We start from the raw sequence: 26643 nt of genomic DNA on the forward strand, positions 1-26643 counted from the left end.
CCCTGATCCAGAGAAGGTCTAGAATCACTGATGTACAGTAGAAGACAATGGAGGGTAACTTCATTTCACAATACATTTGCAAAGTGGTTCTCAGCTCTGGACCTGAGGACCTAGAGTACTATTGGTTTCCATTCCCTCCTAGTACAGACATATTTACACTTGAAGGCACCACAATGGAAACAAGGCCCCAGGACTTTTTTGTGCTATCCTTTCAGCCTAAATGTTTTACTGTACTCTGTGCTGTTTACATTTTTGGACTAATAAAGTATTCAATCAATCAATCAATCAATAAATGTAAATCATGTGAATGGAATTGTTTAACTGTTAGAGAAGCACTTTTGAGTCCAGAAATACTGTTATTAATACAAGACTACTTTGTAAAAGAAGCACCCGCTGTCAATGTGCGTATAATTATCTGACACACCACTGTATTTGTCCCGTATCATTACCTTGAGTTGTGTTGGACGGGGTGGATGCTAGATCTTTCCGGCTTTTGGACACAACATGATCTCTCTCACCTCCTTCTCTTCTCCCTCCTCTATCTTCCCCCGCAGGGTTAGAGTTGTTGGGGCTCAGAGCGCCCCCTGTGGTCGCTCTGTGTCTCTGTTCGTAGTGCTCCAAGAGCTTCCCAGCACCTCCTCCCCACTCACAACTCCAGCTACAGAATTTACACCAATAGTACGCCAGGAGAGCGCCTCGACCTGCCTCCCCGGCCCAGCTCGGCGAATCAGAGCAGTCCCTGACTGGGATGGAGTACCCGACCAACGAATCGTCCTCTGCTCTCACCGCCACTCGCTCCGCCCCGTCTAAGATTTGACTCCTCCCCTTCTCGTGGATTGTCAGGTTGTTATTGGCCAGCAGGGGTGTGGTGGGCGGAGTTTTGACCTTGTTTGGGTGGGAGGACAGGAAGTGCTGTTCAAGTTCTAAGGAACTACTGCCCATGTACGTGAAGTTGCAGAATTTGCAGCGGAAGTACTTTGTGTTGCCCTGGCAGTCTGGGGTCTTCCGGCCAATCCCGATTAGCGTGCCGCCAAGCATCACCTGTTGCCGTCCAGAGAACACAAAGAACAAAAAGGAGAGATTAATACATGGTCAATGGATTTTCTGATTACACACATGGATAAAGAGTCATCAGATGAAATGCTGATATCACCAGCAGTGACCAATACTGCAGAAGATTTGTGAAAGAACACCCATCCCATATCAATGTGAGTTCCGACTTCCTACAGGGTTTCAAACTGGCAGTAGGCTGAAATTCCAAAAATAAAACATACATATAAAACTATTTTCTGTCGAGTATGTGTGACAATGGTGATGGAGCATGCACATTGTGGAGGTAAATTGCCTAAGGCATAAGCCAGGAATACCAACCAAGGTAGATTCTTTCTACCTTGGCAAATGACATTTTAAAATAAATCTCCAAATTAACATATCTGTATTATTTTAACTTGGTCCGAAAGGCGATTTTTATTGCTATGTTACGTGCCGGGTCAATTCCCTGCCCCCGAAATAATTGCTTTACTTAAAAAGAAATAATAATGATAATTAAATGTGCAGGCACAGCAAGCAAAGAATAAGAAAGACGGCGCAAGACAGAGGGAAGAAAACGGACATATAGCCAACAGCTAACAAAAGAACAGAGTGAGAAAGTGAAGCGAGGACGCGGAGAGAGAACGTAGACAGGGAGAGAGAGAAAGAGGAGGAGTGAAGTAGACAGAGAGAAACGGGTGAAAGAGCTGATCGATTTCACTTTCATTCAAGTGGATAAAGTCAGAAAGCTAAATGACGGCTATTACTGCTGCTGTGAGCTCACAACAGCAATCATCCAATCAGCAACGCCCCGTAGACCCAGCCCTGACAATTAAAGGACGAGACAAACATCAAAGACATTTTCTTAACGGTACGGGGGGAATAGAAAAGAAGCGGTCAGAGAGAGAGAAAGGGAGAGGAGAAGGGTGAGAGAGAGAGGGACAAGGTATGGAGGGATGATGGGAGTGCGTTGGGCAAGAGGAGCACATGAAGAAAAGGAGGTAATGAACGAGTGAAGGGGACGAGGAACGTTTGAGGGGACGGTCGACGCGGAGCGGAAGGCGAAGAGGAAAGACGGTGGGACAGATGGAGAGCGAGACGGAGAGGAGGGACAGAGAAGGAGGAGGCGAGATGGGGTTGAAGAGAGAGAGAGAGAGAAACGGAGGAGAGAAAGGGGAGGGAGTGGAGAGGCGGCGAGGAAATTGAGCCGGGGGAGGAGGGGCAGGCGGACATGGGGAGGAGGGGATGCAGAGAAAGAGAGGAGAGAAAGAAGGGAAGGAGAAGCCAAGTTAAACGCATCTGACAGCTGTTTCATTACAGCGCCCAACAACCAATTACAACTACTGCTCTCTCGCTCTCCTCCATCTCCCTCTTCCCCCTTCCATTCCTCCTCCTCCTCTCCCTCTCTCTCTCCAGTCTCTCTCCATCTCCTGTTATCCTCAGCCTCCCTCCCTCTCTCCGTCCTTCCCATCTCTTTTTGTTTTTCTCCCTCAGTCTCTCCTCATTTCTCTGCGTTTCCTCCCAAATGCAACCTCATTGGTTGACGAGGCGTCTCGTCCCAGCGAATGACAACATGGAATTTTCCAAACGTGGGCGGGAGAGGGGGGGGGGGGGGGACGGAGGGAGAGAGAGAGAGAGAGAGAGAGAGAAAGAGAGAGATGTAGGGAGGGAATGAGAGAATAGAGACCCCTTTCATTCGCTTTTTTATACTTTCACTTTTTCATCGTAATGACGACTTAAGCCCACTGGATTTTCTATTTCTGACAGTGTGTGTGTGTGTGTGTGTGTGTGTGTGTGTGTGTGTGTGTGTGTGTGTGTGTGTGTGTGTGTGTGTGTGTGTGTGTGTGTCCATTACGTGACTTACGCCCATTACAGACTGCTGGTTTAAATGAAATGAAACTCCTCAACTACCATACACACACACAGACCCACACACACACGTCTCTCACACACACACACACACACACACACACACACACACACGTCTCTCACACACACACACACACACACACACACACACACACACACACACACACACACACACACACACACACACACACACACACACACACACACACACACACACACACACACACACACACACACACTTCTCCTAGTTTATTAGATCATCTTGTTTAAATCTTTCAGACAAAACTCCACTGTTCATATACACACATAAAGCCATAATCCATGACCTAAATGCCAACAAAAATGGGGCAGACTAACCATGAGGGGGGGAAAAAAAGATTAGTAGGGAAATTATGATATTCTTTATTAGGCTATATTTTTTTAGGCTGAAGCAACGTGTTTATTTTTCTACACATTGCTTTTGTTGTTGAGCTGCAGTCAGTTTCACTAAGTGTCATCGTATTACCGTGTCCCCCACTTCAAAGTGCAGATCTACAACTCACTACAGCACATTGTGAGCTGTAGTTATTGCCGTTTTTGCAGTTTGTGTGCAGTAGGACGCCGTTGTAGGACTACGTACAAATCAGGTTTGAAGAGGTCAGACGGTATCACTGGTCAAGTGCACTCAGACGGAGCAGTCAGTTGCATTGAGCGATCAGTTAACCCATTAAGACCTGAAGCCCATTCTACAAATGTCTTCTAAATCCCAACTATGCTATATCAGTGCTTCTCAAACGTTATCATAATTGTCGAGGACCCCCAAAATTATATGTATTTGGCCGCGGACCCCCCCCCCCCCCCACCCATCTCAAAATATGTTGTTCCAGGGACCCCCAGAATCAAAGATTGCAGTTTAAAATGTTCGCTTTAAAAGAATACATATATTAAAAGATTTGCACACATTTTCACAATTTCTCAAAAATAACAGATCTACAAGCTCGTGGCTTGTATATCTGCTATTTTTGAATAGCCAAAGTGTAAAATAATGTTTTTTTTTAGCTAAAATAAAAAAATGTACACAGATGCGTTCCCGGTCTTAAAGGGTTAACAGGTCAGAGTCAGCGGTCAAGTACACTCACACAGGACAAACACACTCCTTGATGACGACGACGGCGGCCCACTCGTTGGGCCGCCGCACAGATTGAAACTGTGACCTTTTCCGTTATGGCTCTGTCGCTCCTGTCAGGACTAAAGCCACCCTGCCACCTCCAGCCTGCTTACTCTATCTATCACATAACAATGTGTGGACAAAGTTGGGTAATATTATATTAAGGCTCCATCAAGCTCCGATGTGGTCGCAAACGCCACATTAACCCTCGTGTCCCTGTTCTGGGGGGGGGGGGGGGGGGGGTGTTGTTTAGGAGAAAATAGGAGATCTACAGGCTCGCAACGCGTCGTGATCTTTTTAAAAAGGAGCATTCCTAGTATAGAGCCCTGGGGGACTCTGGGCAACTGTGTATACAGCGTTTAAGTGGTTAGGCAAGGCAAGGTAGGTTTATTTGTATAGCACATTTCAACAAGGCAATTCATAATGTCTTACAAAAAATGTTATTTTTGTTGTTGTAATGCAGAAGAAAAACATAATAAAAGGACAATTTGAGTACAATTAAAAAATAAGAAAATAAAATGTCAGTGTGGAAGAAATGATTAAAAAGAAAATAAATAAAAGGCAGCAGTTAACAGAAAGGTATTCAGCTACGATAACAGAACTGAGAGTTGTAGTACACCTGTTTGTTCCTAATATGTAGTGCAAAAAAACCTAAACGCTGCTTCTCTACCGTGCCCTGGGTTCAGAAAGCAGACCTGTCCCAGATGACCCGAGAAGTCTGGTGACATAGTGCATTGTAGCTCTACAAATTGATTCACTAAAACACATACAGATACACACTTGCCCTTGCCCATTTTTGCAATCTCTAAGTATAATAGTGTACGTTTATGGGACACCCACGTTGATAACTAATCTCCTCACATTACAAAGCATTAATATAGTGGAGTATTTATAAACCCATGTGTCACGGTGCCACACCACGGGCGTATGTTAGGGTAGGAACAAGTTCCTGCCTCTTTTGGTGGATTGTTTAATTGTCCAGACATCCATGTTGACTAATCAAAGATACTGTGTGTTTTCTGTAAAACTATTTTTAGCTGCTCCACGAGGATTAAGTCATGGTCCCGTTCTGTCTCAACCACATGCGTTACTTTGATTGGCCGCGTAGAGCCAAGCAAATAAGCAGACCCATTAGCTTAGTGGTATCATGAGCTATAGCAAAGGCACTAGACTTTTGGTCAAAGACCTTCTACAGGCATCAATAGATGCCTATTTGACCTAAACTTGTTTTCTCTATTGAGCAAGCAAAGACAGTGTGCGGTTGTCTTCTTCTCGATATCAAAGAACTAAAACCTGATTTATACTCCACTGTGTGTCGGTGTTGCGTGCCAAAAATAGCTCATCTACAAGTTCACGACGTGTCGTGTCGCTACACGTTGTGAGCTTGTAGATCTGCTTCACACTCCTACAAATCAACAAATAGTAAATGTTATGACGTGAATGAAGCAGGGCAAATGGCCAATAGGAGACAGACGGATGGGGCAACTGTTGCAGTAGATGTGTATCATGACTTAGGCTGTGTCCCAAATCCCTCAGTCATTCACTATACTCCCCACGCCCTATGTAGGGGACTATAGTGAACTCATCAGCAAAATAAAAACCACATTTCAGACACTGCTCAGCTCACCATTAAGGGCGTCATTGCTGCCATGTGCCAGATAAATGTCCACAATTTTGATTCAGCGTAATGCGTGATGCTGTATAAGGGTTACGTTAGTGACTATAGGTTGTGCCTACAGTATATGGTGTGCTTAAGCAAGACACTGTAAAATCAGATTCAAAGCTGTCCACGCTTGAACCTTTCAATTGTTTGAAAATGCATCACACAGCATAAATCCATATTGAAGCAGTGAAACATGTTTTTACCCCTCAGTTAAATTATTTGTATTTCATTGGTATGTGGAATGAGATTTTTGTTTTAAAGGGTGAAAAAGGCACATTTCTATTAGTACACTGTAATTTCTTGTGTTCATTTATCCATTTGTAATTCAATATTTTACAGTGTAGGAGTACAGTAGTACTACAGTACTAGTAGTAATAGTAGGGGTAGCAGTGTGTGTGTGTGTGTGTGTGTGTGTGTGTGTGTGTGTATGTGTGTGTGTGTGTGTGTGTGTGTGTGTGTGTGTGTGTGTGTGTGTGTGTGTGTGTGTGTGTGTGTGTGTGTGTGTGTGTGTGTGTGTGTGTGTGTGTGTGTGTGTGTGTGTGTGTGTGTGTGTGTGTGTGTGGTACATGGCTATATTACGGCACATATGTGCTCGCTGCACGTGATTTGTGTAGCCCAGCGTGTGTGTGTGTGTGTGTGTGTGTGTGTGTGTGTGTGTGTGTGTGTGTGTGTGTGTGTGCATACAGTATGTGTGTGCATATGCAGTGTCTGTCTGCCAGGTGCCCTATTTGTCCGTCTGTCTGAGCCTGTCCATCTGTCTGTCTATAACATTTTACAATGTTCAACAACAAACTCCCCACCGAACAAATTAGTAACCGCTTTCTCTCTCACTCTCAGCGAGATTGATTTCCACACACACACACACACACACACACACACACACACACACACACACACACACACACACACACACACACACACACACACACACACACACACACACATACACACATACACACAGCCTTATGTTGCAAATCACTTACAGCTTGTTCAAAACCAATAAATTATTCACTTCAGTTATGGGGCTAGATTTACAAGCATATGAAAATATGTTACTTTTACAATGTATTGTTACTGTAAGGTTACTCTATCCTTGTACTGTTTGAATTATCACTTATCAAGAATTATCAACGTCTGGGACAAATTTACAGAAATACGTTCCGAGTACAGTGCACTGAAATATTGCAAAACAAGAAATGCACTCTTTTATCATCTGTACTGATTGAGCTCCATTTTCAAAAATAAAACAAATGGTGATATGACCACCATGCAACTGCACCGACACCTATTTTAACTGATTAGTTAATGATTCATCTTATTACATTACATTATTACAATTTACTAATTCTATTTTTAACACAGCAAAAATACAAAAATAGTGTGTGTGATTATAGTCAACAATGATTGTAGTGTTTTCAGTCATGAACGTATTTTGGTACATTAATAAAGTACAACATAACATTTGTACCGTACGTTTTAGCTCACTGTCTAGAAGTCAAATACTGCCTACTTTACATTACTGCTGACAATTTGTTTCCATTCATCACAGCATATCGCCTCTGTCGGATGGAAACCTCATATGTCCAAAACTGTTCCTTTTCAGGATTTAAATTCAAATAGAACAAGCTCAAAACACATCACTTGGCGCCCCGATTCGAGCTTGCAGATCTGCTACTTTTGATGCTTTTGTGTGATGCTTTTGTGTGATCAAGTAGGGCCTTAATTTATAAAAAAAACACTAAAAGTTAGAATATGGAGATAAGAGGTTTCTGCCCCGACAGCAACGATATGCAAATCAATTTGAAACTTGCTTGAGATAGGTCATCCGACGCAGTGAACTTTATGTGTCATTTCAAGGTTATGCTATTGTTTCATTATTGTAATGCCGCTGAAGGCGTCGTGAATTGATTTTTAAAGTCTCGCCGAAAACAGTTCCTGGAGAAAAGCTTATTTTACTAATTCAATTCTGATGGCCATGTATTGGCTGTAGAAGCAGGTCGTTTTAAAGGTGGGCTTATCACTTGAAAGTTTGAGCAACAACATTAAAAGCACCGTGTATGCTCTGTATTGACCCATTCAATCCGAGAACGCATCTGTGTCATTTTAGATTTGAGCTAAAACCATTATTTTATACTTTGGCTATTCAAAAATAGCAGATCTACAAGCTCATAGCGCGGCACCGAGTGCCATGCTACAAACTAGATAGATCTGCTATTTTTGAAAAATCTTGGAATACATGTATTTTTGGAAACAACATTTTGAACTCAAATCTTTGCTTCTGGGGGGTCCCTAGAACAAAATATTTTGATGGGGACGGCAGCCAAAAACATCATTTTGGGACCCCCGAAATGATATGTATATGTTGTTCCAGGGCCCCCCACCCAGAATATTCAAAGGATTTGCACAAAATGTTCACGACTTTTTGCACGTTAGCAGTCAGCAGTGTGTGTGTGTGTGTGTGTGTGTGTGTGCGTGCGTGCGTGCGTGCGTGCGTGCGTGCGTGGTCCTCGTCTTACCTGAACATCATACGTGCCATTCATCATGACCGTCCTATGCTGCTGACCGTGGTTGTCTTGTCTCGTCTTCCCCATCTCTTTGGCTTGGTTCCTCTGTCCCTGTCCTGCCTGGGTGTCTAAAAGGGCAACAAAAAGAAAACAAGGAGATGTCAGACTGCTAGGAAGTTGTAACTAGGATATGTCAGACTGCTAGGAAGTTGTAACTAGGATATGGCAGACTGCTAGGAAGTTGTAACTAGGATATGTCAGACTGCTAGGAAGTTGTAACTAGGATATGTCAGACTGCTAGGAAGTTGTAACTAGGATATGTCAGACTGCTAGGATGTTGTAACTAGGATATGTCAGACTGCTAGGATGTTGTAACTAGGAGATGTCAGACTGCTAGGAAGTTGTAACTAGGATATGGCAGACTGCTAGGAAGTTGTAACTAGGATATGGCAGACTGCTAGGATGTTGTAACTAGGATATGGCAGACTGCTAGGAAGTTGTAACTAGGATATGTCAGACTGCTAGGAAGTTGTAACTAGGATATGTCAGACTGCTAGGATGTTGTAACTAGGATATGTCAGACTGCTAGGATGTTGTAACTAGGAGATGTCAGACTGCTAGGAAGTTGTAACTAGGATATGTCAGACTGCTAGGAAGTTGTAACTAGGATATGTCAGACTGCTAGGAAGTTGTAACTAGGATATGGCAGACTGCTAGGAAGTTGTAACTAGGATATGTCAGACTGCTAGGAACAAAGAAATAAGGAGATGTCAGACTGTTAGGAACTGAAACAAGGAGATGTCAGACTGTTATGCTGTGTTCACACTGGCCGATGCAAAAGAATCAGAAGATACAAAGCAACACAGTATTTGTAGCTGAAGTTGAAACCAGCTCAACGTTATTGTAGCTTTGTAGCATGTTGTAGCTTTTGTAACAGCCGCAAACGTGGGATGTAGCTAGCTAGCTTCCATTGAAAAACAAATGGTAGCCAGGCTCGGGTGGCGCAGTGGTTAAGTCACTGCCCACCGCCACGGAGGTTGTGGGTTGGAATCCACCGTGGTGCCTCCGGCTTTGTGGAGCGTCTACACGAACACAAATGGCCCGCGTGTTCGGTGGAGGGAGGCCGGACGGGGAGGGTGATATCGGTCATTGCACGTACTCCTACGGGCTGGGGGCGGCACCTGTCTGTGGGGAGTGTTGGGCGGGAGGAGTAGGACGAAGGCTCTACGTCCTCCCGGTGGGGGCTCCTCACTGGCAGATGAGTCAGTAGGATACGACAGCAGACACAGAAATGTGTGTGTGGGGACTAATCAATTCGCATAACGACTAAATTGGGGAGAAAAGGGGGTCCAAAAAAGAATTGTCTACAATACATTTTTAATAAAAAGGAAGAAAAAAAAGAAAATGAATGGTAGCCTGTATCTTTGTAGCTGCCAGTGTGAACGCAGCTATGGAACAGAAACAAGGAGACAGCTATGAGAAGGGGAATAAGGAGGGAGGGGTCACGCTGTTAGAAGCAGGAAAGACGAAGGATCACACTGGGAAAGTTTTATTTCACCATTGTGGGTGATACAACAAAAAAACACTCATCTTAATAAAGTTGAAGTTATCTATGTGTGTATGTCTTGTATCACAAGTGAACTTGCTATTTTCAAAAGATTTGTATACATTTGAAAACTTGAAATCCTGCACAATGAGTACTTTGACTTTTGGTACATTTTGATACCAATACTTTTGTACTTTTACTCCAGTAAATTTTGAATTCTGGACTTTTACTTGTAACAGAGTATTTCTACATTGCAGCATTGATACTGCACTTTTACTAAAGTAAAACATTTGAGTAATTATTTTGCTTCAGTCTACTCAAAATGATGTCAAGCTCTGGACTACTACTACCGCTACTACGCGGGCCAAACGCTCCCAGGTGTCTGGCCGGCTCTCTGGCGGTCTCTAATTACCTTGGAGTGTGTGCTGGGGAGCCATGTTGTGGAGCGCCAGGATGTGCGTGTCCAGGGCGGCGTCCTGCCGCGTGCGGTTGTGCAAACCCAGGTGGTACTTCCTGAAGTGCTTGACGAGGTCGGCGGGGTCGTTGCCGTAGTAACCGTAGCCGCACACGTTGCACTTGAAGTCCTGGAGCTTGGGGGAGGGGCTGGCGGACAGCGGGGGCGTGTCCGTCGTGGTGGTCGTCGTGGTGGACTCCTCCCCTTCCCGCCGGGACAGGAAGTGGGGCGTGGAGAGGAGAATGGGGCCGAGGAGGTGGTCGCCCTCGCCTTCTCTCCTCTCGCCGCCCTCCTCCTCCTCTCCTCCCCTCTCCCCGTCCTCGGGTTCCGATTGGCTGTCGGGCCCGTCCGTCAGAGCCTCTCGACCCTGCGGCTTGTCCCCGCCCCCTCCTCCTCCTCCTCCTCCTCCTCTCCTGCCGGTGCCATAGCGGTCCTCCTTGGCGCCCACGGACGAGGGGGAGACAGAGGAGGAGACGCACTCGCTGTCCCCGTCCTCCTGCTGCTCCTCCTCTCCTCTCGTCCGGCCGGAGGACTCCGGCTCCGAGGGCCGGATGATCCGCTCGGCCTCCGCTCCCACTCGGCCCTCCTCCTCGCCTTCCTCCTCCTCCTCTCCGGCACCTTCTCCTCCGTCTCGCCTCCTCCCCTCCTCCTCTTCTTCCTCCTCGCCTCCCACACTCCGAATAGGGGGATTCTTCTTCCTCACCATCTCTGGGGAGAAGAGAGAGAGAGAGAGAGAGAGAGAGAGAGACACACGTTTAACCAACAACCACCTGACATTGTTTCATCATCCTAGAACACAGAGGCAAACCTCTGATACCATGTAAACAAAAATAAATAAGTAAGTAAATAAATAAATACAAGTTAAAGCGGATGAGGAAACACTGTCCCATTTATTTTTTGTCCCTGCACAAGTTTCGGGGAAAGCAGACTTTCTTCTTCTTTCTTTTTTTTTCTCACTCCTTCAGAGATACAAGACTTCACTGGGACGTTGCTAATATGCTTATGATTACGCGCGCGCAGACGGAACTCTCTGACAATGATGTATGTGTACAGCGGAGGAGCCCTTCGTGCCACAGCTCCAAACCGTCTTTGAACGGCGAAGATCCACGTGACGCTGTCGCAGACCGCAACCTTCGTCAACGAAAAACAGCCTCGGCAAAATCAGAAACATGGCAGCTGTGAAAGACCTTTCAGATGAGGGGGGGGGGGGGGGGGGGGGGGGAGAGAGAGAGAGAGAGAGAGAGAGAGAGAGAGAGAGAGAGAGAGAGAAAACTTTGCCATCTCTTAGTCATGCTTTAAAGTTTTATGTATATATATACGTATATATATGTATATATATATGTATATATATGTATATATATATATACACACACACACACGCACACGCACACGCACACGCACACACACACACACACACGCACACACACGCACACACACACACACACACACGCACGCACACACGCACCATGGGATGAATCTTTAATCTTTTTATCATTATGGAAACCATCCGTGAGAATCTCCCAACGCGCAACCACATCAAAACACAAACCATATCATGATGAGGGAGGGAGAGAGAGAGCGAGAGAGAGAGAGAGAGAGAGACAACGATCGAGGCATGCAGAGAGAGAGACCCATAGAGGGTGAAGGAGAAACAGAAGAGACAGACAGACAGAGAAAGAGAGAGAGCGAGAGAGAGAGAGTAAACACAGCCACATCAAACCACGCAGCTCGTATCAGCAAGACCCAGGGAGGGGAGAATGCCAATTTAACCGTTTAAGACCGGGAGAAGCATCTGTGTTTTTTGATTTGACCTAAAAAGCCTTATTTTACACTTTGGCTATTCAAAAATAGCAGATATACAAGCTCATAGCGCGGCACCGAGTGCCGCGCTACGAGCTTGTAGATCTGCTATTTTTGAGAAATCGTGAAAATGTGTGCGAATCTTTGAATATATATATATTTTTGAAAGCAGACATTTGTAACTCAAATAGTTGCCTCTGGGGGTCCCTAGAACAAAATATTTTGAGATGGGGGTCTGCAGCCAAATACATATACATTTTGAGGTCCTTGACATGATAAAGATTGAGAACCACTGACATAGTGACATAGGTTCTTTTAAAAAAAAAATGTTTTTAGAAAAACGGATTTACAGTAGAAGACATTTTGTAGAATCGGCCTGAGGTCTTAATGGGTTAAACATTGTCACACGACAAAGTCTTCCCTCATCAATCCCTCTCTTCTGTTCTCTCCCCCTGTTGCTTCATCATCTGTTCTCACGTCCCATCACTGCACTGTCCCCTCCCACATCACAGACACTCAACTAAAATAACTCTCTTTCCCCATCAACTCTCTTATTGTCTTTTACTCGCATCCTTCTGTCTCTCTCACACACATAGGCTAAATGTTAATAAAAAAAACATAGTTTGTAGTTATAGTAAAAAGTTGTCCCCCCCTCCCCATCAAAGTATCCCCCACCACCACCACCACACACACACATCCCCCTTCTCTCACATAATCACCATACAAAGCCATCAAATAACCGACCATGTGTTTCATGTTAAACCATAATCTCTCTTTTGTTTGAAAAGAGAACAATTGTGGTCGCTCTGTTCGCAACAGCCGTGTGTGTGTGTGTGTGTGTGTGTGTGTGTGTGTGTGTGTGTGTGTGTGTATGTGCGTGTTTTGCGCGCGTGTTTATTTGTGGTCGTTCTGTTCATATTCAGCAGTAAACACAGTCAACCCAGTGACCGATAGACTGTGTGTGTGTGTGTGTGTGTGTGTGTGTGTGTGTGTGTGTGTGTGTGTGTGTGTGTGTGTGTGTGTGTGTGTGTGTGTGTGTGTCTGTGTGTTCAATCATACACACAGTCAACCTCACGACCAATAGACGCCAAAAACAAAAGCTGATCGCTTTTAGATCAATGCAAGATGAATGGAGGAAGAGTCTTTCTCTCTCTGTGTGTGTCTGCGTGTGTGTGTGTGCGTGTGCGTGTGCGCGTGTGCGTGTGTGTGTGTGTGTGTGTGTGTGTGTGTGTGTGACAAATCTTTATCTATGTTTACTAATAGCAGATTGCACACAAGAGTTACAAAGAGTCTTCTCTTAGTAGGGGGAAATTAGAAGTCTCTCACAAACATACTCTCTCTCTCTCTCTCTCTCTCTCTCTCTCTCTCCCATGTGCTCTGTTCTCCCACAGAAGGGTGAATAAAAAGGGACTTTAGAGCAAAGTCACCTAATCAGATAGACACAAACAAACACATGTAGACACAAATAAACAGACAAAAACAGACCGGAGCCCAGCAGGCCTGTAATGTAATCTAGTGGATTTGGTGAGGAGAGGAGGGGAGGGGGGAGAGCGAGAGAGAGAGAGAGAGAGATGCTGTGTTAGATAAATCTAATTTTCTCTTTTTGGCCATTTTAACATTCCTCCCTTACCTCTACTGTGTCTCAATGCCTGTTGATCTGTCTATCTGTCTGCCCCCCCCCCCCCTCTCTCTCTCCCTCCCTCTCTCTCTCTCTCTCCTTCTCTCTCTCTCTTTCTAGCAAACGGCTATTAAAATAAAGCAATTTATGTCTGCAACGGCCCACGCCTAGACCAGCCCTGGCACTGTGTGTGTGTGTGTGTGTGTGTGTGTGTGTGTGTGTGTGTGTCTGTGTGTGTGTGTGTGTGTGTACGTGCACGCAAAGAGAGAGCAGAGGAAAATCTCATCTGACATTCACCACACCCAGTCAGAATTCATCACACACACACACACACACGCACATGCACACGCACATGCACTCACACGCGCGTGCATACATCTATGCATGTACGTTCACACACATACATGCACGTGCACGCACGCACACACACACACACACACACACTCAGTGGAAAACTACAGATTCATTGTGGTGAAGCTATGAAGCAGAAATCCCAACTTAAGCAGTGCGGGGCAACCTAACTATGTTTCCATCTGCCTCATATATGAGGTCGGATGGTGACTTATTAGCCTAAATACATTAGTACAAGCTTGTTAAACAGTCAACAATAATAACATTAAAGACCATAATCATCACCACCATTATTATTATTATTATTATCTCAGGCACGGTTACCCCATAACTATCAATATGTAATTACCTAATTACATTTTACATTGTGTGATATTGTGCGACTGTGTGCAGTGTACAAGCAGGTACACAGTAATACCCCGACTGTTACTTTGACCACGTTCAACCTGGTGAACCCCAACAACTCTACAAGTCACGACAAGTCGCAATGCAATGCGTTTTGAGCTTGTAGTTCGGCTGTTTCTGCGCGACACCGGAACAAAATAGACCCATGAGGCAGTGGTTCTCAAAGTGGGGTCCGGGGACCCCCAGGGGTCCTTGAGGGGGCTCCAGGGGGTCCTCAGCAAAAAATGTGTCCTTGAAATTGAAAAAAAAGTTTTTTCAAAGGGACTGCTGCGTGTTGTACCCATGTGGCTGGTGTCTGCTCGTGTGTGTCCTTTTTGGCTTTTGGTGAAGCCCGTTCCCCGCTCGGGGCTGTACTGTACATGCACAACAGGCTGGAGCCATTACTATCAACTACAATTAGACGCAACCTACCACAATGCACCGCATTACAACTGCTGCTACCAGCTACAATTAGCCCCTATACACCACAACAGCCCCGATACTACTGGCTACCATTAATCATCTCCATCAAGTGCCATTAATCCCCGACACGGGCTTTAAGATGCTTTAACTGCTACTTACTAGTGGACCGAGGCCCCGGTGGGGTTGTTCAACTTTAACCCATTGAGACCTGGAACGCATCTGTGTCACTTTAGATTTCTTTGGCTATTCAAAAATAGCAGATATACAAGCTCATAGCGCGGCACCGAGTGCCGCGCTATGAGCTTGTAGATCTGCTATTTTTGAAAAATCTTGAAAAAGATTGTTGAATCGCCGCAGGTCTTAATGGGTTAAAGGCAATGGTTTTTAGATCAGTGATTCTTTTTTTCAATTTCAAGGACCCCCAGTTTTATATGGCATTAGGCGTCCGTGTACCTTTGGGACATAGGATCCCAATCTAAGCTGTAAAATCGTGTACATTAAAAAAGGGATAGTTCACCCCCAAAATGACAAAAAAATAAATAATAATCTCCATAATTCAAGGCTTCATGGGGTGTGTAATTGATAGAAAATGAGTAATGTTTTGGGTGAACTCTCCCTTTAACATCGAAGAGAGTACAAATGGACACTTACAGGTCCGTTTGGGTCCCTTATGGGTCTTTTTTGTTCCACTTTGTACACTGCTGGAGTTACAGACCCGGAGGACCAGTAAAGGGTCCATCTGGTTCCTATCTATCAATCATTTAGCTGGGGATCCCCCCTCAAAGGACCCCTTGGGGGGTTCCCGGCCCCCACATTGAGAACTAGTGGATTAGGGCAATGGTTCTAGACCTGGGGTCTTCAAAAGGGAGGTCTTAGACCCCTAGAGGATCCTCAAATATTTGGCGGACCCCGTGTAGTAACTCTGTGTGATAGGAACATTTTTTCTTTCTTTTGTTTTACATTAACCACTTGAACTCTAGCGTCCTTATTGTGAGGGGAATATTAACCGAAAATAGCAGATCTACAAGCTCACGACGCCTCACGCTGCTGCAAAGCAGACCAAGTACAAGTATTGAGGGTTTAAGTGGTTAATGTCTGAAAATTCACATTAACATGAATCCAACATACACTATCGACAGTGCTGTCAAACAGGTCTAGGAAGCTATCCATGAAATCTACAAAAAAGTTGAATCTGAAACACACATTTTATACAATATGTAGCGGGGGTCCATTCTTCATCTCTTTCTCTCAGCTAAGGGGTCCTTGGCCTGAAAACCGTTGAAGACCCCTGTTTCAGACTCTAGACCAGGGTGTTAAATGATCCCAAACAGGGTAAACATGGAACCATTATTTTTTCTTTTTTACACTTTCAGTGTTTCAATTAACACTCAACATTTGGCAGTGTAACCGTCTAATCGAGGAGTTCTTTCGAGCAGGGACACCATGTGAAAGCAATTAACCACATGAACCCTAGCATCCCTATTCTATGCCATAATAGGCAATCATTGGGCGAAAATGGACAAACATTTGCCAGACAAGCTTCTACAAATGTTTTCTAAATCCTAACAGGTTTCTGAAAAACCTACGTTGCTAAATCTAGTGGTTCTCAAACGTTTTCATGTCAAGGACCCCCAAAATGATATGTAAGCTGTTTAGCCGCCGCCGACTATACCACTAACTCCTACTGACCCCGTGTCATCATCATCCTCATCCCTCCGCCCCGCGGGACAATAGGAGCCGGTGGTATCCTGTCCCCCTCATAAACAGCGGATTAATGTTCAGCTATGAAGATATGACGCTAACGGCCATGTCTGTTTACATGGAAAAGAATTAGGGGGTTTCATTTGCATCTATCTATAGGTCTACCTCTCTCTATCCCCGTGACAAGGCAAACACACACATTCCTACACACAGAATACACATCAGTGCCCACATTTTAATCAATCACACATATTTTTAGTTTTTACAGATTGCGTGCCTAGAGAGATACAGAGAGAGATACACAGAAAGAGAGAGACAGAGAGAGAGACAGACAGGCAGATAGGCAGAGAGAGATACAGAGAAAGAGAGAGAGAGGAGAGACTAGTGTGGATTTAGAATAATCACTGATCACTGCAATCTCCTGTCTTAATTAAAATAGAGAGGATCACAAAGAGAGAGAGAGAGGGACAAAGAAAGCAGGATTAAAAAAGGAAATTAGCCAGAGAGACATAAATGAGTAGAAATGAGAAGTAAGGAATAAGAGGATGAGAGATGGGAGAGGAGGGCATATCTCCTTAAAGAGAGAGACAGGCTAGGGTACAGGGACGGAGTGAAGAAAGGAGCATGAAGACATCTATAGAGAGAATGGAGAGAAGGTACGCATTTTCTTTTTCATTAAAAGACAAAAAACTAAGGAATGTCAGAGACAGACAGACAGACAGACAGACAGACAGACAGACAGACAGACTGACAGACAGACAGACAGGAAAGGGGGGATATGAAGGGGGTGGATGGAGGGACGAAAAGAGAGGGAGGAAGACGAGATAGGGGTTTTAGAGAGGAAACCATTTTCTTAATTAAAAATGGAGAAAGAAAAGTGAGAGAGAGAGAGAGAGAGTGAGAGACTGTGTGGAGAAGAGAGGAAAGGCAGGAGGTAGAGAGCAGATAAGCTCCACACACACTAATAACCCCCCTCTCTTTCTCTCTCTCTTTCTCTCTCTCTCTCTCTCTCTCCACCAAAAATAACTAGAGGACCTCCAGTCCTACAGTACACTGTGTGCAGTGTGTTTTCTATAGAAACCCTCCATTAATGTGCCAGCCACTTCAACAATGGAAAAAGCACATAGCCATTACTACTAGCCTGCAATGGAAGAGGGGCTTTTAGCTCATACAGCTATGACACACACTCACACACACACACACACACACACACACACACACACACACACACACACACACACACACACACACACACACACACACACACACACACACACACACACACACACACACACACACACACACACACACACACACACACACACACACACACACACACATACATAAAAATCAACCATTCTCTCCTCTCCAACCCTATTCCAAAAAGGACCTCAGTCTATTCTGCCCAATTTCATTCCAATTTGTCACGGAGCCAAAACAAGAACCTCCCCACATTGGAGTCGAGTACCCTTCGGCAAAAAATAATTCATTGTATGGAACCAGTACGTGAGCAGATAAAATGGAGGGAGGGAGAGGGGGGGGGGGGGGGGGGGGTGCTTAGTTGTTAATTTTGACCTAATAGTAATAACATGTCTGACTTCATGTCCTGCCCCTGAAAGTGGTTTCTCTCCTCTCTCTCTCCAGATGTAATTTGGTTCAAGATGGACTGACGACTGGAGCTGTTGTCGGTGTGTGTGTGCGCGTGTGTGGTGAGACATGCACGCACACGCACACTGACAATAGCTCCATGCACACAGCACGCGTGCGTGCGTCAAGCTTCTAATTTGGCCAAAGGCTACAGTACGCCGAGTTGAATTGTACTCACAGTAATCAGAGCAATAATCAACTGAATCTGTGTCACGGTAAATTGAGCCTCGCTTAACCACATTAACCCTGCTGGCGTAACCTATTTTGGGCAAATTTCCCAAAAACTTCTACACATATTCAAATGTTTCCTTTTTTTTTTTTTTACAATTAAAAAAAAATACAGAAAATAGCAGACCTACAAGCTCAGCTCACCCGTTGTGATCTTGTAGATGGGTTATTGTCGCTATTTGTCATACAAACTTCCGGGAGAGGTGGGATGTCTGTGTTATACTGCAGGGCTTAAGTATTTAACACATTTCAATATCCTTCCTTCCTCCCTCCTCCGTCTTTATACAGTAATGATCAAGCACACTATTTGAAAGAACCGCATCCCTGACTTATTTACTAAACATTTTTCAAATGTTTTGCACCTTTGCATACATCTGCAATGACAGCGAGAGTGTCTTGGCATCTACGCAGCATATCCCCAGACATTTTTAACGACTTCACTTCTCAGTCGGCCCATTATATGGGTGCCTGGGCTGGACAAACTAATGTTTCATCAGAATCAACACCAAAAACCAATAGGACCAAGATGAGGCCATAAACAAATGCAAAAAGTTACGTGTTTAACAAACATTGTTACATCATTTTCTGAAGGATATCGACTGGCTAGACGCTAAGAGTTATGCTTCTATGGCCATTACGGACGTATGCCGCACGTCAATGGACGTAAAACGACTGCAAAATTAACGAGAGAGCGGGAGCATGGCCGTTTTTAGTGCCCACACACACACTCGCAGAGAAAATGGATTAGTCCATAAAATTGGAGCCATTTAGAGAGCCGGGGGTAATAACAGAAATAGCTCAGCAGCAGTAATCACGGCTATAGGCCTTGCTCGCTCGCTCTCTCTCGAGCTCCGTTTTCCAACCGTCGCCTGGGAGCGCCGCGGTGCGGCGGGCACTCCGAGGGTCGGGGCTGAACCGAGACAGCTGGCGGGCCGTGGGGACCGGGAGTCTCTGTTTTGGAGGACGAGTGTGGCGGAGGCCGTATCTCGGAATTGATTCTACAGATGTAAGGGGCTGTAATTCAACAGGCTGACAGTGGAGGAAGGCAAGGGGGAGGAGGGGTGCAGCAGGAGAAGAAAGAGAAAGAGGAGGGGGCGAGAGAGAGAGAGAGAGAGATAGAGAGAGAGAGAGAGAGAGAGAGAGAGAATGAAAACAGAGGGAGCCCACCTGTCATTTTCAGGCTAAAAGCTTTCTGTTGCCTGCTTGCTAGGCCCCTAATCAATGCCAGAGGGCCAATCCATGCGCGCGCGCGCACACACACACACACACACACACACACACACACACACACACACACACACACACACACACACACACACAGAGTGTACAGGGCTCATTTGTAAGGGGATAACAGCATGCAAAATATGCCATCTTAAATGTCAAACTTAATCAGGGGTTCACGATTCAGTCATTCTGAGACTCACTCCCTCTTGTTCATGGCTTTTACACTCTCCTCCCTCCATCTCTCTCATTATTGACCTCCATCCTTCTCAGACATCTCCTCTACATCATTGTCCATCTCTCCTTCTCTGACACACTCTCAATCAATCTCTCCTTCGCTGTCTGTCTCGCCACCCTCTCTCTCTCTTTCTGAGTCTTTCTGTGCAGTGGTGAAAGAAGTACTCAGATTTAAGTAACAAATGCCACAGTGTAAAAAATACTTTGTTCAAGTAAAAGTCCTGCAGTCAAAGGACAAAAGTATTAGCATAAAATACACTTAAAGGACCACTTCAACCAATTTGAACCTAACTTCAAATAATTGTCTCCGCCAGGCTGAAGGCGTGGTGAGACTATGTTTTGCACCCTGCCGTCCGTCCCTCCGTCCGTGTCTCTGTGAGCAGCTAATCTCCGGCACCGATGGGCCGATCACAGCAAAACTGTGCACGCACACTCACTGGATGCCAGAGCAGAACCTCTGCCCTGCATTTTACTGATCGACCTGTTATAGCACCACCAGGAGGTCGATTTTTGTCAAAAAAAATATTACTCCTTCAGATTTTGATCAAACATCAGGCAAATCGGTACACATGATCTCTATAGTCAAGACTGTTTGATTTTTCATATTCCATCCTGATTGGCTAAGATTGACAACTAAAGTTTGCAGGAGTGGCCCTTTTTGAACAAAATGCCTCAAATCATGAACGCAGCATCCGATTGCGGTGAAACTATCCACGCACATTCGCACTACAATGAGGAACAAATGCCACCCTTTTAACATTGCCCTATTATAGCGCCACCAAGAGGCCGATTATTGCAAAACCTATTTATTGATATTACTCCTACAAATTTTGTCCGAACATCACGCAAATTGGTTCACATTATCTCTATAGTCATCTGATCAAGACAAATCTGTCTGATTATTTCATATTCCATCAACATTGCTGGCCCACAATAACCTACTTGACCTCGCCGAGACCTGTTCTCCGAGGAGCACTTTTTCTAGTTGGTCCTCAGTAACTAATGCTCATTATAAGACAGTACCATCTGTCCACTCGGTCCGTATCTCAGAGGAGGGCTGTGGACAGTTCAGAAACCTGCCTACACCAGTGACATCATCGGAGGCAGGTTTGGTCATTTCAAGCAAGAACTAGAGGACAGAGTAGACAGAAATGGCACAGTACCAAACTAAAGCTTGGTAGTGGAGTAAAAGAAATACAATTTGCCTCTGAGATGTAGTGGAGGAGAAGGATAAAGTATCAGAAATGGAAAATACTACAGTAAAATAAAATTACCTCAAAATAGTACTTGAGTAATGTGCTTTCCACCTCTGTTTCTGTGTCACTCTCTAACTCTGTTATCCATGTGATATCCTTGTCTGAACCCGTGCTTGTGTGTGAGTGTATGCACGCACGTACATTTTACAGTGTAGGCATTTAGACAACAGCTCCCATTCCTCTTAGTGATTGATGGGGGGCATATATCATTCAACAATAAAGCAGAGACGCAATATCAAACCAACTTGCAACCCTTGTCGCTGTGCGTGTGCGTGTGTGTGTGTGTGTGTGTGTGTGTGTGTGTGTGTGTGTGTGTGTGTGTGTGTGTGTGTGTGTGTGTGTGTGTGTGTGTGAGAGAGAGAGAGAGGGAGAGGGAGAGAGAGAGGGAGAGAGAGAGAGAGAGAGAGAGAGAGAGAGAGAGAGAGAGAGAGAGAGAGCAGGAGAGATGGAGGCAGACAGTGACAGACTGCAGAAGTTCCCATTTGTCTTGTCTTTTGAAGTTCTTTACAGACACGGCTTTCAAACAGGTATTTTGTCCCCATTCTTTCTAACGCTCCTCCAACGCGCCTGGAGTTGGCATCTTATAAAACTAACAGCTTCCATGCACAAACACGTTAGATCTCACACTACACAGTGTGTTCATTTTATTCTAAGAATGTGGAAAAAGAATAAAACCCGCACACTCATATGCTCCAATACAATTTACCTACTGTACCTCACTATGTAACCGTTTTTAACTTAGTTTTATGTTTTGGTCTTATTTTCAAATTTCTATGTGTCTTAATTGTTGATTTGTGTGAGTGTGTGTAATCTCGACAGCATTGCAAATGAGTGTAAACCACTAAACCTCAAAGCTCTTTTCGAGAATAAAGGGTTTCAATCAATTCTACGATGTCTGTTCGAATAAATTCAGTTCGAACAGACATCGTCAAATACATTGTATTGGGGTATACGAGTGTGCGGGTTCTATTCTTTTTCTTTATGATCATTCCCACCAATCCAGCACCCCACAAAGAGTGATGTGCATATTTCATTAGCTTTTGTATGGTAAGAATGTACAAATAATGGTTACAAATGGATGCATTAACACAATTACACATCATTGTGTCTGGGTAGCTCAGTCGGCAGAACACTCGCCTTTGGACCACAAAAGGTTCTGGGTTCGATCCCGGGCACCACACCACCAAGGCGCCAACTCAGCGTATGAGTGGCATCACTTGGGTAACAAAGTCGTGCAGTAGTTACTACTGAAGGTGTTGCAGAGCACCTCAGCAATCCATCTCCCAGCGGTCTAGTGCATTGAAAAGGACAGACACCATCATACTCGGCCGATACAGACAATAAGCCACTCTGACCTACTTTCTGTGTATTTTCCTATATTTGATTAACACTACCAAATTCATTCTACAGCAGGAGCGGATGTGCAACCGCACAAGTACACACACACACACACACACACACACACACACACACACACACACACACACACACACACACACACACACACACACACACACACACACACACACACACACACACACACACACACACACACACACACACACACACAAAAAACTAACAAAGGCACACACAAACACAAACACAGATAGATAACCTCAAGAAATCACACACTGATTAAAGCGTCCGTCCCCTGTGCAATGAAACGTGCAGGCACGCACACACTTTATTAAAACTTTATTAAGAGACTATTAGCAGAGTCTGACCTCCAGCAGCTAAGTTCATTTCTGCCCCACACAGGGCCTGGGAAATACTATTGTCTCTGTGTGTGTGTGTTATGTGTGTGTGTGTGTGTGTGTGTGTGTGTGTGTGTGTGTGTGTGTGTGTGTGTGTGTGTGTGTGTGTGTGTGTGTGTGTGTGTGTGTGTGTGTGTGTGTGTGTGTGTGTGTGTGTGTGTGTGTGTGTGTGTGTGTGTGTGAGAGAGAGAGAGAGAGAGTTCCAATGAATGGTGATACAAGTTTCAATGAATGTCATGCAGGTGCTTGGGGGACTCTTAACTACATGAACCCGAGCTTCCCTATTCTGGGGCATTGGGTTAAAAGCTCACAACACGTCGCAAGGGAAATACTATAGGAGACCTACTGTAGTATAGAGAGCCCTGGGGGACCCCGGTCATCTAAGTATATAGGGTATAAGACTTCAACTACATATACTGCAAGTAGTTAAAATCTGAGGCCTTGTCCCCCCCCTGAGAGAATTACTGCAAGAGAGGGAATAAGGTTCCATACTTGGAGGCTGATAAGGCCCAGGTACGTGGGGAATTAACCAAAAAATATATCGAAAACCGATATTTAGAACCAATAACCGATTTAATCTTGCTCACGTAGGTTAATCGAATAATCGAGAATTACACTTCTTATATCAATGAATCAACACAAAACAATTCGAATAGAATTGTTTGGAGAATTAATCGTAATAACGTAATTGAAAATGTAGATTTTAACTCAGCCAGCCCTACGAGGTGCCTTGCTCAAAAGCACCTTGTTGCTGTCGGTCATAAACCTCTTATCTCCATATTCTAACTTTTTGTATTTTCTCCTAAATGAACACCCTACTTGAACGTACTACAGCTTCACCCAAAAGTTTCAAAAGTAGCAGATCTACAAGCGCGAAACACAGAGCGAAACTAGCTTGTAGATCTGCTACTTTAGCCATTTTTGAATTTGAATCCTGAAAAGTAACAGTTTTGGACGTATGAGGTTTCCACCCGACAGAGACGACCCGCTACTTACTGAAGGAGGAGGAAGCAGTATTCCACTCTGGCACTCTCCAGACAGTCCCCGGGTGGGTCAATCCACAGCTTACTAAATCTGGAGTGTTAATTTAACTCTGAGTGTAGCAACTGACCCGTAAGCGTCTCCAATTAACACGTTTACTGGTTTTACAGTGTGAACGCAGAAAAAGAAAAACAACCCCTGAGACAGCCGGTTGGTTATTATTATTGGTTATCGTTTAGCTTGGCCCCGTATTTCCATGTAATTGCAAATTAGTGTAGGCTAATAGGTTAACATAGGGTGCATTTGTTTAATTTGCCCTGCACAATACTTGTGTATGTATGTATGTATGTATATGCATGTACTGTATGTGTGTGTGTGTGTGTGTGTGTGTGTGTGTGTGTGTGTGTGTATGCACTTTTCAGTATTGCAATGAAATAGCAGCCAAGAGGTTGCCGGCTAAATTCCCTCTGGAGTCGTAAACAAAGCTGGAGTAAATCACTTTAACAACAGCACACGCACGGGAACACACACACACACACACACACACACACACGCGCGCGCACACACGCACACAACCAAACGCGTCTACGAAATAAAGCGGGCTCACTCGCACAAGATATCTAAGCTGCTAGAACGCTGCTGAGGTACTGAAATACACACGAGCACGGGTCCAAACGCACATGCACATATACGGTGCCATTTCAGTGAAATAGTGAAACACAGACTCACAGAGTATATATCAGACCTGCTATTTCAATAATCTGTGACCTGAGAGTTTATAAGACTCAATAGTCTGGCCCCTGGAATGGCTGTCTGGATTTTAACTTTTCACACACACACACACACACACACACACACACACACACACACAGGCAGCTCCCCTACTATGGTCCTGGGAGCATACTGTGTGTGTGTGTGTGTGTGTGTGTGTGTGTGTGTGTGTGTGTGTGTGTGTGTGTGTGTGTGTGTGTGTGTGTGTGTGTGTGTGTGTGTGTGTGTGTGTGTGTGTGTGTGTGTGTGTGTGTGTGTGTGTGTGTGTGTGTGTGTGTGTGTGTGTGTGTGTGTGTGTGTACTGTAGCATACCATGTGTGTGTGGTCACGTCTCAGAAAGCTCTCTTATAAATGGATTCCCCCCCACCTTCTCTATGTCTGTCCCTTTATTTTTCTCTGCCCGCCGCGTCTCTCCTCTCTTTTTCTGTCCGTCTCCTTCTCTCTCTTCCTGTCTTTGCCTCTCTCTCTCCGTCTCTCTCTCTCTCTCTCTCTCTCCCCATCACTGATGATGTCACTTGTACCGATGTTGCGGTTTGTAAAGTGTGGTCAAATGGCTATCTATCTTGTCTGCATTTGTGTGTGTGTGTGTGTGTGTGTGTGTGTGTGTGTGTGTGTGTGTAATCTCATTTATAACGTCACAGATAAATCATACTACTGTCACAGGGGAGTAGTTACACATGCAGGAGTATGGAAAACACACGCGCGCGCACACACACACACACACACACACACACACACACACACAGTAAGGAGTGTGTAATTAATTATTGTTAAACTGACTGCCAGGAGACACAGGCTGGCAATGAGTCAAGATTCTTGTGGCACACACACACAGGCGTTCGGACACACACACGGGTTACCACGGATGCACACAACACAGAGAGAGAGAGAGAGAGAGAGAGAGAGAGAGAGAGAGAATACACGCATATGTGTGTTTAAACACACACACAGGTCCCGCTAGGCGCTCACATACACACATAAAGAGATGCTGTGTCATGAGTTGGCGTGTAAAGCGACTCGCTCCAGTAAGAACACAGACAATAATTCCTCTAGTCATGCTCTACAACCTAATCATTTACATCATTTGCACACAATGGAACACTCATTAAGTCTTCACTGAGACGCTTTATGCATGTCCGAATGAGTGCCACGTAATGACAAAAAAAACTGGACAATGTGCACGCAGCCGCGCATGCACACGCACACACACACACACACACACACACACACACACACACACACACACACACACACACACACACACACACACACACACACACACACACACACACACACACACACACACACACACACACACACACACACACACACACACACACTTCAAACGTGTCTGCAAAATATTAGCATCGTTTATATCTTCTCTGTGTCGTCATATAAAGCGTACATGTGTGCATGCGTGCATACGAAAAAAAAGACACGAGAGTCACGAGAGCCAGAAATAGGGGGAGTGCAAGAGATCACCATCCATCAAAACCACAACCCAAACAATATACACGAAAGCTGTAAATATAAACTCAAAAGAGTGAGTGTGGATGCTGCAATTCCCCACACGGGAGAGTGCAAAGGAACTTTAAACAATCACAGGCAAGTACTTGAACCCTAGATTTAGTACAATTCCTCCCATGTCTGGCAGCACACCTGAAAGAAGTATGGATCGCCCTGATGCAATGAAACCCCAGTCATCTGCTACTATGATCAGCGTGAATTCTTCTCGGGATTCTATGATACCTTTGTAATAGGTACCATTTCCCTTAGATTTAACACACATTTTCAGGTCGTACCTGATAAATGCTTTAACCCATTAAGACCGGGAACGCAAGCAGATATACAAGCTCATAGCACGGCAAAAATGTGTGCAAATCTTTGATGACTTTTTTATGTATATGTGTATGTGTGTGTATATATATATATATATATATATATATATATATATATATATATATATATATATATATATATATATATATATATATATATATATATATTCAAAGATTAGCAGCCTTTTTAATGACTTTTTTTTCTCCAAAAATAGCAGATC

General features: G+C 44.6%; 1 protein-coding gene across 4 annotated transcripts in view; it reads right to left on the reverse strand.

Moving 5' to 3' along the window:
- Nucleotides 1-26643, reverse strand: part of trps1 (trichorhinophalangeal syndrome I) — a 179489-nt gene that overhangs the window by 88752 nt on the left and 64094 nt on the right. For all 4 annotated transcript variants that reach the window (XM_084081050.1, XM_084081051.1, XM_084081048.1 and 1 more), the window contains 3 exons: nt 10171-10920; nt 8225-8340; nt 450-1041 (listed from right to left, as the gene is read on the reverse strand). In XM_084081050.1, coding sequence (XP_083937176.1) covers nt 450-1041; nt 8225-8340; nt 10171-10920 — 1458 coding nt within the window. The remainder of the gene's footprint in view (nt 1-449; nt 1042-8224; nt 8341-10170; nt 10921-26643) is intronic.

This window comes from Gymnoscopelus microlampas (genome assembly GCF_963454915.1).
Source record: "Gymnoscopelus microlampas genome assembly, chromosome: 15".
Classification (NCBI taxonomy): Eukaryota; Metazoa; Chordata; class Actinopteri; order Myctophiformes; family Myctophidae; genus Gymnoscopelus; species Gymnoscopelus microlampas.